This window comes from Acinonyx jubatus, chromosome C2, assembly GCF_027475565.1.
Source record: "Acinonyx jubatus isolate Ajub_Pintada_27869175 chromosome C2, VMU_Ajub_asm_v1.0, whole genome shotgun sequence".
NCBI lineage: Eukaryota > Metazoa > Chordata > Mammalia > Carnivora > Felidae > Acinonyx > Acinonyx jubatus.
This window is the reverse complement of record NC_069384.1, coordinates 126,313,363-126,333,734: the sequence shown is the minus strand read 5'-3', so window position 1 is coordinate 126,333,734 and position 20,372 is coordinate 126,313,363. Positions and strand designations below refer to the sequence as shown.

Here is a 20,372-nt window from a genome sequence, read left to right as displayed (position 1 = left end):
GGTGCACTAAGCATTTTATAATACAATATTTTATTTAACTTTCACACTTAAGCTTTTCCTTTTTAAATATGACAAATCAACAAGTGTATAGTAATAATGATTGCAAAGGAGTCCAGTCTACTATTAAATGTACCATAATTTATGTAACCAATCCCTAATTATAGAACATGTAGTTTTTTTACTTTTTCACTCTTGTAAATAGTGCTTGGTTGAATGTCTTTATATAAACATCTAGGAGAGTATGTCCATTTATATTCTTACGAAATGGCCCTAGAAGTGAAATTGCTGCATCCGTGTAGTTGTCTTAAAGATTTTAATATATATTGGCAAAGTACTCTCTAAAGTTTTGTTGATACAGACTTTCACCAGCAGTGTTTGAGACTGTCCATTTCCTCACACTTTACCAATGTTGGGCACTATTATTCTTTTAATTTCCCCTACTTCTAGACTTGTCTTTGCCAATCTTATAGGTGAAAAAATATGGTATCTGATTATTTGTTTTTAATTTGCATTTCTTTAATTATGAATTAGGTTGAGCATTTTTTCATGTACTTGCAGGCATTTCCAGTTTTTGTAAATGTTTTATGTCCTCTGCCCATTTTTCTTTTCGTATATTTATATTTTACTATTTTGAAATAGCTCTTCATACATTACCTATATTATTAGCCCTTAGCCGTTTTGTTGCAATTGTGGATATTTTCCTATTTGACCTTAATTTTTGCCTAATAGTTTTTTTTGGAAATACAGTTGTTTCATAAACAATTATTTAGAATTGCTTAGTTCTATTAATTTTTTCTTTAGGGTTTCTGTCTTTGATGTCCTACTATAAAGCCTTATCTAAGCCAAGATTTCTTCTGCTTTATAATTTCTTTTTTATATATTTGATCTGAAAATTATTTTGTGACATGGTATTGGATACACTAATTTTTTTTTTCTAAATGGTTATCCACATAATTTATTGACTGTTAGATTTTGAGAACTTGACAGAATGAATCTAAAATTGATGTGGAAAAATAAATGAATGGTACTAGGCAACATTTTTTAAAAAGAGGGTGATGTTCTATCAAATATTAAAAAATACAGTTGCTAAACAACATGACATTAGATACAATGATAGAATGATGGTTATATTTGCATAGAAAAGGATCCACTTAGTCACTGAAACATAAGGTTATTTCTGTGTGGAAGGCAAGCAATCACCGGCTGCTTTCTCTCTTGCCCATATACAAGTGTTGCAAGGAGATACTGAGGGAAATCTTAGAGAACATTAATAACATTAAAAAAATTAAAATATTAAACCAGCACAGAGTACAAAATATTTAGCCCATAAATGGTATGTGAGATAAATAGAGGCTGCATTAAATATATATGTTTTCCTTTTGAAATATTTAGATGAGCTGTATGATATTGTACAAGTCAGTTCTAAATCCACTTTTCAATTATGTATGTGTGAGTATAAATGTAATATTTTTTAAAGCATCATATTTCTCTCACAACTTACAAAGAAAAGATGATCCTAACTCAAATGTTAATCCGTTGTCTAGGGAGAATTATCCGAGTTAATTAAATTGGCTCAGACCTACTGTTTTAAAGTTTGTGGTGACATAGACACGACAGTGATAAGAAGGTGTTACTGGGAGCGGTTCTCTTAATGGGCTCGTCAAGCTGCTACTTGGTGGAAATGCCGCAAGGCTGTGGCTGCGCTGACACATTTGGAGTTGACACTGATGGGGAGGTTGGTGAAGATGGATCCCGCCGTGGCCATAGCTTCATACTGGGATCCTTTGGAAAATAAAAGGCCCTTGTTTCCCTTGACACTGTTCTCAGGAATCTTGGCGGTCTGGGAGAGCCACACCCTTGAAGCACCAGGATTACAGACCCCAACCCAGCGAAGGATTTGACTGCAACCCTGGTTCCTAGCCCCTTCCTTACTCTTACACTTCAGCTGCACACCATCGGCTTTTATTTCCATCTCCCTGACAGAAATGGTCTTTTTAATTGTTTCTTTACTTTGAACACCTCTGCTGTGAGCTCTGTTGTTGAAATAATCCCACTCATTCCAATAGAATAGTTAGGATGCCACATGTTAGATTAATAAGAGGAAGTTCTGGATTCTGGTTCAAAAACTTAATGGCAGTGGTTAGTGCAAAAAAAAAAACAGTTTAGAAATATATCAGCCTTCAGATACCTCTAACACTAGATATTTGAGAGAAATAATCATTACTTTAGAAGTGATTTATATGATTGCTTCTGACTGTTAGTATTGGAAGAGGTATTTTTGAGATATTCTAGTGTAGTTCTGTTCAGTGGAAATGTAATGAGAATTACATCTGTAACTTCAAATTTTCTTGGCAGTCACATTTAAAAAGTGAACAGAAAGAGGTGAAATTCATATATTTAACTCGGCATACCAAAAAAATATCATTGAAGCATTTACATTTTTTTTGTTGACTGAGTCTTTGAAATCCAGGATGTAGTTTACGGTTTGTGTTCATCTCCTTTCAGACTAGCCACAGTCCAGGTGCTCAGTGGCCACATGTGACTGGTGACTGCCATATTGGACTGCGCAGGCCAAGTGTGTTAACTCTAGTTAATGAAAATTGAGACTTTGTACTGGAATGATTAGGTACTTCTTACTGTGCTTAAACACTGTACTTGTGTGCGACTGAAATAGTGAATCAACAAAAGAAGGTGGGTCCTTGATTCCTTACAACTAAGAAATTGGTGAGTTTTTAAGTGTCAGATCTAGACTCACTGGTTAAAGTATAACTTAGTTAAATTGTGACTCCAGCCTTGAGTTTAAGAACTCAGATTTGAACTAAATAGTATTAAATAGCTATTGCAGTGTTAAAAAGACAGTGCTAGTGTTTTGCAATTACGTTTTTCATCCTGAGAGGCCATTTGGGCAGAGGTTTTCTAGCTGTGTTCTGCCAAGGCCGGGGGCTGCCGTGCAGTTTAAGGTGGGCTTGGGGAGGTTCGGCCATCTCAGCAAGTTGGGCCCCCTCGCTTTCCTCCTCACCCTCGTGGCCCAGTCTCTTCAATTATTTATTCTGCACAAGATTCTGTAGAAGAGTTTCCCTTGAGGAAAAAAAAAAGTTTATATTGTATTTTAAAAGTTTGGAAACTGTTGCATGCTTGGCAGTTGTTTTTACAGATCTAAAAATTCTTTGATATCCTTCTTTCACACTATTTTATGAATCTGGCAGAAAAAGGTTTTGGTTCTTTATGCTGGAATCTTGATCTATAATTTACACAAATACTATTTGTCTGTCTCTTTGCCTTTCTCCTTCCAGCCTTTCTCTGGCTTATGAGCATTATTGAGCATGTACTTGTGTGACCACAGTATAGGATTTTGGCCCTGTACAGTATACAATAACATCTTTCATCTGTAGCATATTGATTTCTCAGCTGACATTTCAGCTTAAATTAAAAAACATTTTTTTAATGTTTATTTTTGAGAGAGAGAGAGAGCGAGCATGAGCGGGGGAGGGGCAGAGAGAGAGGGAGACACAGAATCTGAAGCAGGCTCCACGCTCCAAGCTGAGCTGTCAGCACAGAGCCCGATGCGGGGCTCGAACCCACGAACTGTGAGATCATGACCTGAGCTGAAGTTGGACACTTAACCACTGAGCCACCCAGGTGTCCCATCAGCTTAAATTTTTAAAATAAAATTGGATACCTTTACCTTTTAAAAATACTTACAATTAGGGAAGTTTGACTTACACAGATGAATTATGTCCATCTTCGGTACGTAGAGGAAGTACCTATCTGGATGCAGGGTTAACACTTGTGAAAACTAGAAAGTTGGGAACTATAAACCAGTATAGCTGGGATACATAGCCTAGGAATTACCTAAGTCTGCAGGAATTTTATACTGCAGGTCTGTGAGATAGTCACTAAAGTGGTGTTATTTGTATGTACCTCAGTAGGTAAATCACTAGAAGAAACTAATTTGAGTGCAGTATGTTCAGTGAAGTCTTTTAGCTCAGGGAATGTCTAAAAATTGGTGACAGAACCAGTCCTTTCTCTCCTCCAAGCACAGCACCTTTTTCCTCGAGGAACAAAATTCCCCAGTTCCCTCTACCCCAAATTTAAACATTTTGTGGTCAGTTTGAATCATCTGAATATGCATGTTTGTAATGTATCTGAAAATACAGAATAATTAACTACATGCAGCATGTTCTAGGGTGGGGAGAGAGGAGAATTTGACCTGGAAATTTAAGATGTTTAGTGGTTAAAAAAATGTTTATGAGCTTCCATAAGAAATAAAATAATGCATTATAGTTTCTATTTCCTATGTTGTAAAGAGGAGAGAAATCCTGTTTTCGTATATGATGACTCCTAGATGCAGTTAAACTTCTGTGCAGTGGGTAGAATAATGCAGCTGTCTTTGCAGTAAATGGGTAGCATCTCTTCTCCTGAGGAATCCCTTTACTTTCTTAATTTTTTATTACCCCTTCTTCTCAAGATATTTATTATATAATTATTAAGACTTTATTTTTTTAATGATTCTTTAAAAAAATTTTTTTAATGTTTATTCATTTTTTGAGAAAGAGATGGAGACAGAGCGCGAGGGGAGGAGGGGCAGAGATAGAGAGAGACACAGAATCTGAAGCAGCTCCAGGCTCTGAGCTGTCAGCACAGAGCCTGATGTGGGGCTCAAACCCACGGACTGAGAGATCGTGACCTGAGCCAAAGTCGGACGTTTAACCGACTGAGCGCCTCCCCCCTGCCCCAGGTGCCCCAAGACTTTATTTTTTTAAAAGCAGTTTTAGATTTACAACAACATTAAGAGGGAGGTACAGAGATTTCCTGTATCGCCTCCTCCATTACCAACATCACTCACCAGCATGCTACATTTGTTACTAAGGATGAACTTACATTCACACATCCTGGTCACCCAAAGTCCATAGTTTACTTCAGGTTTTATTCTTGATGTGTATGGCCTATGGGTTTGTACAAATGTGTAATGACATATACCGTCATTGTAATAGCATACAGAGTATTTTCACTGCCATAAAATCCCTCTGTGCTCTGCCTATTCATCTCTCCCCTCCCTCCACATCTCCATAACCACTGATATGTTTATTGTCTATATAGTTCTGCTTTTTCAAGAATGTCATATAGTTGGAATCATATAGTGTGTAGCCTTTTGAGACTGGCTTCTTTTACTTAGTAATGTGCATTTAAAGTTCCTTCATGTCTTTTCATGTCTTGGTAGCTCATGTTTTTAGTGCTGAATAATATTCTATTCTTTGGATATACCAAAGTTTATTTATCCACTCATCTACTAAAGGACATTTTGGTTGCTTCCAAGTTTTGGCATTTATAAATAAAACTGCTGTGAACATACATGTGCAGTTTGTTGTGAAAACAATGTTTTCAGCTTCTTTGGGTAGATGCCAAGAAATGCAATTGTTGGATTGTGTGGTAAGAGTATATTAAATTTTGTAAGAAAACACTAAGTTGCCTTCCAAAAAGTCTGTAACATTTTGCATTCATACCAGCAGTGTATGAGAGGTCCTGGTGCTCTACATCCTCACCAGCTTTTGGTATCATCAGTGTTCCAGATTTTGGTCATTCCAGTAGATGTATAATTATTGTATTAATATGCATTTCCCTGATGACATCTAATGTAGATCACCATTTCATGTTTATTTGCCTCTGTATATCTTTTTTGGTGAGATGCCTTTTCAGGTCTTTGGCCCATTTTTTAACGGGGTTGTTTGTTTCCTTATTCATAAGTTTTAAGAATTCTTACTCTAATTTCTCCCGGTCTATGGCTTGTCTTCTTATTCTCTTGATACTGTCTTTCACAGAGTGGAAGTATTCAGTTTTAATCAAGTTGAACTTATCAGTTCTTTCTTTCAGGGCTCATGTCTTTAGTGTTGTATTTAAAAAACATTCCTATACCCAAAGTTATCTAGGTTTTCTTCTATGCTATCTCCTAGGAGTTTTATAGTTTTGCATTTTACATTCACATCTTTGATCCATTTTGAGTTGATTTTTGTGACAGGTAGAAGGTCTTTGTCTAAATTTATTTTTTTGCTTGTGGATGTCCAGTTGTCCCAGCACCATTTATTGAAGAAACTGTCTTTGTTCCATTGTATTGCCTTTGTTCCTTTGTCAAAGTTCAGTGGACCATATTTATGGGGGTCCATTTCTGGACTCTGTATTCTGTTCCATTAAACTTTTTGTCTGTTTTTTCACTAGTACTATACTCTCTTGATAACCATAACTTTATAGTAAATCTTGAAGTCAGGTAGCATCAGTCCTCCAACTCTTTTCTTTTTCTTCAATATTGTTTTGGTTTGTCTGAGTCTTTTGCGTCACCATATAAACTTTGGAATCAGTTTGTCAATATTCATAAAATAATTTGCTTGGATTTTGATTGTGATTGTGTTGAATCCATAGATCACATTGGGAAGAACTGACATCTTGACAATATTGAGCCCTCCTATCCATGAATATGGAATATCTCCCCGTTTATTTAGTTCTTCTTTGATTTAATTCATCGGAGTTTTGTAGTTTCCCTTATGCAAATCTTGTGCTTCTTTTGTTATATTCATACTTTAATTTTTTCAAATGTTAATGTAAATAGTGTTGTGTTTTTAATTTAAATTTCACATGTTCATTGTTGGTATGCAGAAAAGTGACTGACTTTTGTGTATTAACCTTCTATCCTGCAACCTTGCTATAATTGCTTATTAATTCCAGGAAGGTTTTTTTTTCTTTTTTCTTTAAGTTTTTATTTTAATTCCAGTTGGTTAACGTACAGTGTTATATTAGTTTCAGTGTTATATTAGTTTCAAGTGATTCAACAATTCTGTGTATCACCTTGTGCTCCTCGTGACAAGTGCACTCCTTAATTCCCATCACATATTTAAGCCATCCCCCATCTTTCTCCCCTCTGTTAAGCATCAGTTTTTATCTCTAATTAACAGTCTGTTTTTTGCTTTGTCTCTCTTTTTTCCCTTTGCTCATTTGTTTTGTTTCTTAAATTCCACATATGATTGAAATTATATGATATTTGTCTTTCTCCAACTGACTGGTTTCTCTTAGCATTATACTCTCTGGCTGCATCCATGTCATTGTAAATGGCAAGATTTCATTCTTTTTTATGGCTGAGTACTATTCCATGGTGTGTGTGTGTGTGTGTGTGTGTGTGTGTGTGTGTACACACCACATGTTCTTTATCCATTTATCAATCAGTGGATACTTGGGTTGCTTCCGTATCTTGGCTATTGTAAATAATGCTGCTAGAAACATAGGGGTGCATGTATCCCTTTGAATTGGTATTTTTGTATTCTTTGGGTGAATATCCAGTAGTGTGATTACTGGATTGTAGGCCAGTTGTATTTTTAACTTTTTGAGGAATCTCCCAGGGGGTTTTTTGTTGTTGTCGATTCTTTCATATTTTCTACATAGATGACCATGTTATCCTTGAGCAAAGACAGCTTTATATCTTCCTTCCCAATGTGTATACCTTTTATTAACTTTTCTTGCCTTATTGCAAGGATATCCAGTTGGTGTTGAAAAGGAGTAATAAGAGGGGATATCCTTGCCTTGTATCTGATCTTAGTGAGAAGGCTTTGAGTTTCTCACTGTTAAGTATGATGTTAGCTGTACAGTTTTTGTAGATAGTCTTTATCAAATTGAGAAGGTTCCCCTCTATTCCCAGTTTTTATCATGAGAGATTTTTGTTTTTTTGGGTCACGAATGGGTTATTATAAATGAACTATTATTTTATGTTTTTATGCAAGTACAGCTGGGTTTTATTTTAGTCTTCCTTATTCATCATTTATTCTTTTATTGTTTCACTTTTATCTATTGGTAACCTGTGTTTCTAGGCTCAGCTTGCCAATCGGAAACAGAAATTAGAGTCTGTGGAGCTGTCCAGCCAGTCGGAAATTCAGCATCTGAGCAGTAAGCTGGAGCGGGCCAATGACACTATCTGTGCCAATGAGTTGGAAATAGAGCGCCTCACCATGAGGATCAATGACTTAGTGGGAACCAATATGAATGTTATACAAGAGCAGCGGCAAAAGGAAGAAAAATTAAGGGAATCTGAAAAACTGTTAGAGGTGTGTTTTAAAATTACTTCCATTGCGGGGGGAGCACCTGGGTGGCTCAGTCTGTTAAGCATCTGAATCTTGGTATCAGCCCTGGTCAGGATCTCACAGTTTTGTGAGTTCGAACTCTGCTTTGGGCTCTATGCTGACAGTGTGGAGCCTGTTTGGGATTATTTCTCTCCCTCTCTGTGTCCCTCCCTTGCTCAATGCTTTCTCACTATCTCTCAAAATAAATAAATAAAATGTGTGTATGCATGTTTTTAAGAGAAAATAATTAACCTCGAACTAGGTTCCAGAATCCATGGTTTCTTTCTTACTCTGCTGCCAGCGGATCAGACATTGATAGCTTTATTAATATGGTACCTGTTATAGTCTGACTCCCTGGCTTCCTTTCCTCATGAAATAGAAAAATTGTAATAACACCTGATTTTTTTCCTGAGCATTTTTCAGATTCTCCAGGAAGAAAAGAGGGAACTGAAGGCAGTTCTTCAGTCTCAAGAAAATTTCATCCATGAGGAAAGAATGCAGAAGGAGAAGCTACAAGCAAAATTAAAGCCAACTGACAGTCAACACACAGTACAGGCCGTGAGGTATATTTAATCCTAGATATTAATTGTAGCCATTTGGTTGTTTGGCATTGAGCACCAGTTTTAATACTGCATATTCATAATTTTGTGTTTGATCACATTATGGGTTTTCCTATTCAGTTTTAATTTCTGAGTTAAGTTTTTATGGTGTTATAAAATTTTGTGTGGTTAGTTTTTTTCTGCCTCCAGTTTGGGTCCTTAACCAAAAGACTGTAATGTTTAGAAAGTTAGAAAGTGCTTGGTCAATCTGTAGGCTTGGTGAAACTCCAAATGTGAAAGGAATTAGAGTCCACGTCCCCTGGGAAGCCTCCGTTCCTTGGTAAAATAGGTCATGATTTGTAGCTGCTTATCCACATCATTAATAAGCCAGCTATTGAGATAACCCTTCTTAAAAAAATCCTAAAACTCATTTCTATATATGAATTATTGCCATGAGGTTTGTAATAGAAAGTAATAGAGGAACTATGCTCCTGATTTAAGTCTGGTACACATTTCTATTCTTTACAGAACTTTCCTGTAACTTTTTAGTTTCTTTGGCTCAACGTATCAGGTGGAAACAAAATTTTTGGTTTTTTTGTCTTTTTTGTCTCTTTTGTCTTTTTCCCTTGAAAAACAGGCCAAGTCCCAGTTGAGAAAGGAGTAAACTGCTGCCGACTTCTTTGAGAAGCATCATCTCTTCCTTCTTTACTCTCCCAAATGTTCTCTTTGTTAAGCAGGAATCAAGCTGAAGAGTTCTAAAGAGTTTCATTACCAAAAACAGTTGAGAAATATGAACTGATTGTGCATTGTTTATTTGCAAAGATCAGAAACCTTGAACAGTCCTCTTGTGTCCTTCGTTAGGTCACCAGACGAGCCGCAGGCAGAAAGGAGGTACACTTCGCAAGGGCAGGAGGACTTGGGCAACGTGCTATCTCAGCTGGATCTCACCCACAATAGTGAAGAACTTCTGCAGGCAGAGGTGACTCGTTTGGAAGGCAGGTAGATAATTACATACCCTTTCAAGAATGTTCACGTTGTTAAAAATGATTTTTGATCATCATATTGAGAAACTAATATAACAGTGTTATTGAAAAAATAAGGTTTTTTTCTCTAGTTTCCACAAATAAGCTAACTTCTTATTTCAGTGAGAAAACAGAAGTAAGAAAAGGAGGGATTCTTGATTTTTCTCCCACCAAATCTACCGGTCTGCCTGCATCTGTGCCCTTAGTCTGTTAGAGTGGATGAGTGGGTGGATGACATGTCTGTCCCCTACCACTTCACTTGTGTCCTGTTCTTCTCTCTTTTACATCGTCAAGCTCTTCCTCTCTGCTCAATCATTCCCATGGGTATAAAGTAGGCTTAGTATTTCCTGTGTTGGGAGAAAATGGAAACCCTTCTTGAATCCTGTATCCCTGTCAAGTCGTGTCCATATTTCTCTGTTCTCCTTCAGAGTCAGATCTGTCAGAAGAGTTGTCTGTACTGACGCACTAATCTTGATCTTGCGTTTCTCCCTGTAGAATGCCTTCAGTTAGGCTCTACTGTCGAGCGGCCACCTCACTGGAGCTGCTCTCAGCGAGGCACCCTGGGCACGTGGCGCTCCTTCCTCCTATTCAGAAGTGCCCTTGGGTTGTTTCCTGGGTGCTGGTTGAAAACCTGATCTGTGCTGTAGCATGCCCATGCTTGCTTTGTTGTCATGCTTGTGAACTGTTTTTGTTTGTCATACCTCTAAACTTTGTGACTGGGAAGAGTTTGGTATTTTGTGTGAAACATGAATCATGATCATTTGTACATGAGCACTTTCTGTATGTAAAAGATTTTAAACTGTACAAACTATTAGCCTTTAGGCAAAAAAAACAACAAAAATATTGCCATTTTACCCTTTTGAGTAAAACATTTTTTTTGTGTTTACTGTTATTTCTTTGGTTTTTGGAAACCACCAAGTATTTTCTTTACTTATTAAATATCATGTGTGCACATATGTATGTGTGTACACACATACACATAGTTTATGCTTTATTTCTTTTGCACCTTGGAATACTTAACATATTCTTGGTTATCATTATTGGGGTGTATGTGTACACTTTAGATTGAATAAAATAAAGGTTATTATTCTTTTTGACATTGGAACTAAAATTTACCTTCCTATCATAGATTTTCCATCGATGCACTTTTTAGTATTTTAGGTATGGTTTACCGTGCTCCCACAGGCTCTAAAGACTTACCTCATGTTTCTGACTTGCAGTGTGACCTTGGACCTGTAGCCTCTTTAAGCCCCCGTTTTCCCATCTCTAGCTAAGACAAGAGTATCTGTGATTCTTCTCTCTCTGCCTCAGTGTTTGACACACTGTACTTACATACAGGTACCAAATAAACAAGCATTCTACCACATTTAGAAGTAGGTAAACTTGAAATAAATGGACACAAACACCAGTGTTCAGTAATAAACAATGCCTTTAAAAATATTTTCTCTATCAAAGGCAAATTGAAAAAGGGACCCTTTTTTAGACAGTTTATTTATGTCATTCAGTTTGAACAAAATATTGCCTGAGAAAGGAGCAGAAGGATGTTATTAGCAGAAATGTTTGGTGAGATAACAGAGGCGTGGTGCCCTGAGGTTCTCATATCTGGTGAGGGATTGATTCTTAAGTAAGGGTGACAGGTTGGAAACTGTTTAAAGAAGAGTATTTTTTAGGTAATCAATATGTGGGTTTCAGGATTTTTGCATTACGTCTGTGATCATATTTTTGTCATGCACACAGCTTGGAGTCTGTGAGTGCAACATGTAAACAGCTGAGCCAAGAACTAATGGAAAAATATGAAGAACTGAAGAAGATGGAAGTATATAACAACGAGTACAGGGCAGAGATTAAGAAGGTAAAAATCTGCCTGCGTTTGCAAAGTTGTGTTTATAGACTGAGCTGGAGGTTGGGAGGTCATCGGAGTTATTTTTAATGAGAGAAAAATGCAGTACAAAGAGCCACTTGATATTCAGGATTAGCTATGCACCTGGAATGTGCTTCGGTAACGTCTTCGTCATCCTCAGGGATGCCATAGAAATGTTTTTGAGATAATTGAAGCCTGTCCTTTTTGAACGCTATATTATATTTTAAATGTGTTTTGATGAAAAGCTTTCTAAAAGTTATACACTTTTTTGCTTGCTAAAAGATACTATATGAACTAGCATTTAATATTTTCTTACTGACTGGAGCTGGTTATGGCTGATTTTCCCATGCTGTGTGGTGTGGTTTTAATACCCTCACTGGCTGTTGAGGTATCAGAGCTGACTGTTTCCACACTGATGGGCCTTGGCTGTTACGTTTGTTGACTCGTATTTTTTATTACGTATTTGAGATTACGTCTAGTTTCTTCCTCTTCCATTTCTGTTGTCTTCTGTGGACAAGGAAGCCATATAAACAAAGTTTTTAGTTTTGCACCTAAAGAGAATCACAGGTGTTGTCCTCTAAATAATGTGTGCATGGACTTTGACACTGGTTTTCAGCATTTGACTAACACATCTCTCCCTGATTTGCGATTAATAAATTATCGTGCGTATAGCCATTAGACCTTCGGTGTAGACACACAACTTGGTAAATTGCTAATTTTTTGCAGACTTAAGGTAAAAATTCATGTCTTGAGGTAAGGTAAAAATTACCTTACTATTTTAACTATTAACATATCTGTCTATCTAATGTGCTTTGTCTTCATTTTTTATGCTTTCCTTTCTGTTTCTTTGTAGTTGAAAGAACAGATTCTGCAGGCTGAACAGAGTTACAGTTCTGCATTAGAAGGAATGAAGATGGAAATCTCTCAGCTGACTCGGGAGTTACACCAGCGAGACATCACTATTGCCTCCACTAAAAGCTCCTCCTCTGACATGGAAAAGCGACTCAAAGCAGAGATACAAAAGGCAGAAGAAAAAGCAGTAGAACATAAGGTGAAGCTTGAACAAAAACTCTCTTCATTTGAAGTGTTTTTGAAGACTGAATTGAGTACAGAGATAATTTCCATAGTATTTTTTTTTAATGTTTTAATGTTTATTTATTATTGACAAAGAGAGACAGAGCATGAGTGGGGGAGGGGCAGAGAGAGAGGGAGACACAGAATCGGAAACAGGCTCCAGGCTCTGAGCTGTCAGCACAGAGCCTGTCGTGGGGCTCAAACTCACAGACAGCGAGATCATGACCTGAGCCGAAGTCGGACGCTCAACCAACTGAGCCACCCAGGCGCCCCCCCCATAGTATTTTTTTAAAAAAATGTTTATTTACCTTGAGAGAAAGAGTGTGAGCGGGGGAGGGGCAGAGAGAGAGAGAGAAAAGTGAGAATCCCAAGCACGAGTATGGGAGCACTGAACCTCGAGCCCGACTCGGGGCTTGCTCCCATGACCTGTGAGATCATGACCTGAGCCTATATTAAGAGTTGGACACTTGGGGTGCCTGGGAGGCTCCGTTGGTTGAGCATCCAACTCTTGATTTCGGCTCAGGTCATGATCTTATGGTTCATGAGTTCAAGTTCTGCAGCAGGCTCTGTGCTGACAGTGTGGAGCTTGCTTGGGATTCTTTGTCTCTCTCTCTCTCTCTCTGCCCCTCCCCTGCCCTCTCTCTCTCTAACTAAATAAATAAACTTAAATTGTTTAAAAAGTAGTCAGACACTTAACCGATTGAGCCACCTAGGTGCCTCTCCATAGTATTTAATTCAGCAAATTTGTATTAGACTCCTGCTTTGGGCTGAGGGTGTGCTGGTTAACAAGCATTCTGTGAGGATCAGTGGGGAGGTGAGAGTGACTAGAGTAGAGAGGCTGTGTCTCTTGTATCTGGTGAGAGTGTGATGTGTCTGCGTTGACAGACTAGAGCACACAAGGGATGGGACTGGGAAGCAGGAACTCCTGAAGGGCCCTGCCAGCTTGTGAAAGGTTTTAGTGTTCTCTTGAGGCCACTAGACAATGGCTGTAAGCGGGAGTCAAGGCTCTCTATGGTTGTCATATGGAGAATGAGCGAGGAGGCAAAGAGACCACTATGGATACAGGAGTGACATGGTGGCCTGATCAGTGGGCAGGGAAGGTAGAGGGAAATGGAGGAATTCTGAGGTACGTGGCTGGTAAAATCAACTGGGCTTTGTAGTTGCTTGGACCCAGAGGGCAAGTTAGAGTTAAGGGAGGATGTCACTCAGTATTGCAACATGGGCAATTGAGTAAAAGTGATGCTCTTTAGTGAAATAAAAGATGGGAGCAGATTGGGGCAGATACTGCGTTTGTATGAAAGTTACACAAAATAGGGAAGCTGGTGGAGGGAACTGGTTTGAGATAAAGGCTGGACTTTCATATGGAAATATCTAATAGTTGATTTCACAGAAGGCTGGAGTTCAAGATTAAAATCGAGGTGAGGCATTTGGCTGTGGAAATCTCTGCATGGAGATGGCCTTTGAAACACCCTGAGAGACTGAGAAATTATGGGAAGAAAGCATAGAGATAAAGAGCTGAGACTGAACCAAACTTAGGAAACTACTCATTTAGGGTAAAAAGGTTTTGGAATAGAGCTGAGAAAAGAAGGGGATAAGGAGGGAAATGAGATAGTTTTCACAAAGGAAGCAGGAAACCAAGGAAGGCAGGAGTCTTTTCAAGTTGGAATGGCCAAGCAGACAACTTGAGGAGAATGAGGACTGAAGGTAAGTTACAGGCATGCCTCCTCTTTTTGCACTTTGTTTTGAGCCCTGTGATAAGCAAATCTCTTGGTGCCATCTTTCCAACAGTATTTGCTCGTGTTTCTGTGTTACATTTTGGTAATTCTTGCAATATTTCGTAAATGTTCTCATTATTATTATGTTTGTATGGTAATCTGTGATCAGTAATTATAACTTGCCAGAAGTTCAGGTGATGGTTAGCATCTTCTAGCAAAAAAAATATTTTATTTTCATTTTTTAAAAATAATTTATTTTTGAGAGAGAGAGCACACACATGAGCAGGGGAGGGGCAGAGAGAGAGGGAGAGAGAGAATCCCAAGCAGGTTCCACACTGTCAGCTCAGAGGCAGATATGGGGCTTGATCCTGTGAACTGATCCCATGAACTGTGAGATCATGACCTGAGCTGAAATCAAGAGTCAGAAGCTTGGGATTCCAAGAGGAGGGAAGATGGCGGCATAGGAGGACGCTGGGCCACCGTGCGTCCTGCTGATCACTTAGATTCCACCCACACCTGCCTAAATAACTCAGAAAACCGCCAGAAGACTAGCAGAACGGAGTCTCCGGAGCTAAGCACAGACGAGAGGCCCACGGAAGAGGGTAGGAAGGGTGGCAAGGCGGTGCACACTACACGGACTGGCGGGAGGGAGCCGAGGTGGAGGGGCAGCCCGCCGGCCAAGCAGAGCCCCCGAGTCTGGCTTGCAAAAGCAGAGGGGCCGGATGGAGTGTGTTCGGACAGCAGTCAGGACTTAACAGCTGGAAGGTTATAAGCTAACAGCTCTGCTCGGAGAGCGGGATGGCTGGAGGGCAACGGGAGAGAGAGTTGTTGAGCCCCGGATGACAGAGCTCAGCTTGGCGGGGAACAAAGGCGCTCGCCAGTGCCATCTCCCTTGCCCATCCCCCAGCCAAAATCCCAAAGGGAACCACTTCCTGCTAGGGAACTTGCTGGCACCGCGCAAACACCCAGCACTGTGTTTCTGCGGATCCATCCCTCTGGCGGTGGGTCTGACTCCCTCCCGGTGCCACAGGGCCCCTCCTGAAGCGGATCACCAAAGGAAAAGTGAGCTGAGCCTGCCCCTCCCGCCCCCGTGCACCTTGCCGATCCACCCCAGCTAATTTGCCAGATCCCCAGCACCACAAGCCTGGCAGTGTGCAAGTAGCCCAGACAGGCCATGCCACCCCACAGTGAATCCTGCTCTTAGGAGAGGGGAAGAAAAGGTACACACCTGTCTGACTGTGGCCCCAGCGGTGGGCTGGGGGCAGACATCAGGTCGGACTGTGGCCCCGCCCACCAACGCAAGTTATTCAAGACAGCACAGGGGAAGTGCCCTGCAGGTCCACACCACTCCAGGGACTATCCAAAATGACAAAATGGAAGAATTCCCCTCAAAAGAATCTCCAGGAAACAACGACAGCTAACGAACTGATCAAAAAGGATTTAAACAATATAACAGAAAGTGAATTTAGAATAATAGTCATAAAATTAATCACTGGGCTTGAAAACAGTATAGAGGACAGCAGAGAATCTATTGCTACAGAGATCAAGGGACTAAGGAACGGCCAGGAGGAGCTAAAAAATGCTATAAATGAGCTGCAAAATAAAATGGAGACAACCACAGCTCAGATTGAAGAGGCAGAAGAGAGAATAGGGGAATGAGAAGATAAAATTATGGAAAAAGAGGAAGCTGAGAAAAAGAGAGATAAAAAAATCCAGGAGTATGAGGGGAAAATTAGAGAACTAAGTGATGCACTAAAGAGAAATAATATACGCATAATTGGTATTCCAGAGGAGGAAGAGAGAGGGAAAGGTGCTGAAGGTGTATTTGAAGAAATCATAGCTGAGAACTTCCCTGATCTGGGGAAGGAAAAAGGCATTGAAATTCAAGAGGCACAGAGAACTCCCTTCAGACGTAACTTGAATCCATCTTCTGCACAACATATCATAGTGAAACTGGCAAAATACAAGGATAAAGAGAAAATTCTGAAAGCAGCTAGGGATAAACGTGCTCTAACATATAAAGGGAGACCGATAAGACTTTTGACTGATCTCTCTACTGAAATTTGGCAGACCAGAAAGGAATGGCAGGAAATCTTCAATGTGATGAACAGAAAAAATATGCAGCCGAGAATCCTTTATCCAGCAAATCTGTCCTTTAGAATAGAAGGAGAGATAAAGATCATCCCAAACAAACAAAAACTGAAGGAATTCATCACCACTAAACCAGCCCTACAAGAGATCCTAAGGGGGATCCTGTGAGACAAAGTACCAGAGACATCACTACAAGCATGAAACCTACAGACATCACAATGACTCTAAACCCATCTCTTTCTATAATAACACTGAACGTAAATGGACTAAATGTGCCAACCAAAAGACATAGGGTATCAGAATGGATAAAAAAACAAGACCCATCTATTTGCTGTCTACAAGAGACTCATTTTAGACCTGAGGACACCTTCAGATTGAAAGTGAGAGAGGAGAACTATTTATCATGCTACTGGAAGTCAAAAGAGAGCTGGAGTAGCCATACTTATATCAAACTAGACTTTAAATTAAAGCTGTAACAAGAGATGAAGAAGGCATTATATAATAATTACAGGGTTTATCCATCAAGAAGAGCTAACAATTATAAATGTCTATGTGCCAAATACGGGAGCCCCCAAATATATAAAACAATTACTCACAAACATAAGCAACCTTATTGATAAGAATGTGGTAATTGCAGAGGACTTTAACACCCCACTCACAGCAATGGATAGATCATCTAGACACACGGTCAATAAAGAAACAAGGGCCCTGAATGATACATTGGATCAGATGGACTTGACAGATATATTTAGAACTCTGCATCCCAAAGCAACAGAATATACTTTCTTCTCGAGTGCACATGGAACATTCTCCAAGATCGATCACACACTGGGTCACAAAACAGCCCTTCATAAGTATACAAGAATTGAGATCATACCACGCATACTTTCAGACCACAATGCTATGAAGCTTGAAATCAACCACAGAAAACATCTGGAAAACCTCCAAAAACATGGAGGTTAAAGAACATCCTACTAAAGAATGAATGGGTCAACCAGGCAATTAGAGCAGAAATTAAAAAATATATGGAAACAAATGAAAATGAAAATACAACAATCCAAATGCTTTTGGATGCAGCGAAGGCAGTCCTGAGAGGAAAATACATTGCAATCCAGGCCTATCTCAAAAAACAAGAAAAATCCCAAATACAAAATCTAACAGCACACCTAAAAGAAATAGAAGCAGAACAGCAAAGACACCCTAAAACCAGCAGAAGAAGAGAAATAATAAGGATCAGAGCAGAAATAAACATACAGAATCTAAAAAAACTGTAGAGCAGATCAGCGAAACCAAGAGTTGGTTTTTTGAAAAAATAAAATTGATAAACGTCTAGCCAGGCTTCTCAAAAAGAAAAGGGAGATGACCCAAATAGATAAAATCATGAATGAAAATGGGATTATTACAACCAGTCCCTCAGAAACACAAGCAATTATCAGGGAATAGTATGAAAAACTATATGCCAACAAACTGGACAACCTGGAAGAAATGGACAAATTCCTAAACACCCACACACTTCCAAAACTCAATCAGGAGGAAATAGAAAGCTTGAACAGACCCATAAGCAGGGAAGAAATTGAATCAGTTATCAAAAATCTCCCAACAAATAAGAGTCCAGGACCAGATGGCTTCCCAGGGGAGTTCTACCAGACGTTTAAAGCAGAGATAATACCTGTCCTTCTCAAGCTATTCCAAAAAATAGAAAGGGAAGGAAAACTACCAGACTCATTCTATGAAGCCAGCATTATTTTGATTCCCAAACCAGACAGAGACCCAGTAAAAAAAGAGAACTACAGGCCAATATCCCTGATGAATACGGATGCAAAATTCTCAATAAGATACTAGCAAATCGAATTCAACAGCATATAAAAAGAATTATTCACCATGATCAAGTGGGATTCATTCCTGGGATGCAGGGCTGGTTCAATATTCGCACATCAATCAACGTGATACATCACATTAATAAAAGAAAAGATAAGAACCATATGATCCTGTCAATCGATGCAGAAAAAGCATTTGACAAAATTCAGCATCCTTTCTTAATAAAAACCCTCAAGAAAGTCGGGATAGAAGGAACATACTTAAACATCATAAAAGCCATTTATGAAAAGCCCACAGCTAACATCCTCAATGGGGAAAAACTGAGAGCTTTTTCCCTGAGATCAGGAACATGACAGGGATGTCCACTCTCACCGCTGTTGTTTAACATAGTGTTGGAAGTTCTAGCATCAGCAATCAGACAACAAAAGGAAATCAAAGGCATCAAAATTGGCAAAGATGAAGTTAAGCTTTCACTTTTTGCAGATGACATGATATTATACATGGAAAATCCGATAGACTCCACCAAAAGTCTGCTAGAACTGATACATGAATTCAGTAAAGTTGCAGGATACAAAATCAATGTACAGAAATCAATTGCATTCTTATACACTAATAATGAAGCAACAGAAAGACAAATAAAGAAACTGATCCCATTCACAATTGCACCAAGAAGCATAAAATACCTAGGAATAAATCTAACCAAAGATGTCAAAGATCTATATGCTGAAAACTATAGAAAGCTTATGAAGGAAATTGAAGAAGATTTAAAGAAATGGAAAAACATTCTGTGCTCATGGGTTGGAAGAATAAATATTGTCAAAATGTCAATACTACCCAAAGCTATCTACACATTCAATGCAATCCCAATCAAAATTGCACCAGCATTCTTCTCAAAGCTAGAATAAGCAATCCTAAAATTCATATGGAAACACAAAAGGCCCCGAATAGCCAAAGTAATTTTGAAGAAGACCAAAGCAGGACGCATCACAATCCCAGACTTTAGCCTCTACTACAAAGCTGTCATCATCAAGACAGCATGGTATTGGCACAAAAACAGACACATAGACCAATGGAATAGAATAGAAACCCCAGAACTAGACTCAAAAGTATGGCCAACTAATCTTTGACAAAGCAGGAAAGAATATCCAATGGAAAAAAGACAGTCTCTTTAACAAATGGTGCTGGGAGAATTGGACAGCAACATGCAGAAGGTTGAAACTAGACCACTTTCTCACACCATTCACAAAAATAAACTCAAAATGGATAAAGGACCTGAATGTGAGACAGGAAACCATCAAAACCCTAGAGGAGAAAGCAGGAAAAGACCTCTCTGACCTCAGCTGTAGCAATTTCTTACTTGACACATCCCCAAAGGCAAGGGAATTAAAAGCAAAAATGAACTATTGGGACCTCATGAAGATAAAAATCTTCTGCACAGCAAAGGAAACAATCAACAAAACTAAAAGACAACCAACGGAATGGGAAAAGATATTTGCAAATGACATATTGGACAAAGGGCTAGTATCCAAAATCTATAAAGAGCTCACCAAACTCCACACCCGAAAAACAAATAATCCAGTGAAGAAATGGGCAGAAAACACGAATAGACACTTCTCTAAAGAAGACATTCGGATGGCCAACAGGCACATGAAAAGATGCTCAACATCGCTCCTCATCAGGGAAATACAAATCAAAACCACACTCAGATATCACCTCACACCAGTCAGAGTGGCCAAAACGAACAAATCAGGAGACTATGGATGCTGGAGAGGATGTGGTGAAACAGGAACCCTCTTGCACTGTTGGTGGGAATGCAAACTGGTGCAGCCTCTCTGGAAAACAGTGTGGAGGTTCCTCAAAAAATTAAAAATAGACCTACCCTATGACCCAGCAGTAGCACTGCTAGGAATTTACCCAAGAGATACAGGAGTACTGATGCATAGGGGCACTTGTACCCCAATGTTTATAGCAGCACTCTCAACAATAGCCAAATTATGGAAAGAGCCTAAATGTCCATCAACTGACGAATGGATAAAGAAATTGTGGTTTATATACACAATGGAGTACTACGTGGCAATGAGAAAGAATGAAATATGGCCCTTTGTGGCAATGTGGACGAAACTGGAGAGTGTTATGCTAAGTGAAATAAGCCA

At 39.0% G+C, this 20,372-nt stretch overlaps 1 protein-coding gene across 8 annotated transcripts in view; it reads left to right on the top strand.

Annotated features, from left to right (window-relative positions):
• The window catches only part of CEP63 (centrosomal protein 63), a 66,420-nt gene that overhangs the window by 33,499 nt on the left and 12,549 nt on the right, over nucleotides 1-20,372 (top strand). For all 8 annotated transcript variants that reach the window (XR_008297981.1, XR_008297983.1, XR_008297982.1 and 5 more), the window contains 5 exons: nucleotides 7,851-8,084; nucleotides 8,523-8,662; nucleotides 9,500-9,637; nucleotides 11,398-11,512; nucleotides 12,375-12,572. Coding sequence is in view for 3 of the 8 variants with exons in the window: in XM_053221424.1 (XP_053077399.1) it covers nucleotides 7,851-8,084; nucleotides 8,523-8,662; nucleotides 9,500-9,637; nucleotides 11,398-11,512; nucleotides 12,375-12,572 (825 nt within the window). In the remaining 5 variants the exon portion in view is untranslated. The remainder of the gene's footprint in view (nucleotides 1-7,850; nucleotides 8,085-8,522; nucleotides 8,663-9,499; nucleotides 9,638-11,397; nucleotides 11,513-12,374; nucleotides 12,573-20,372) is intronic.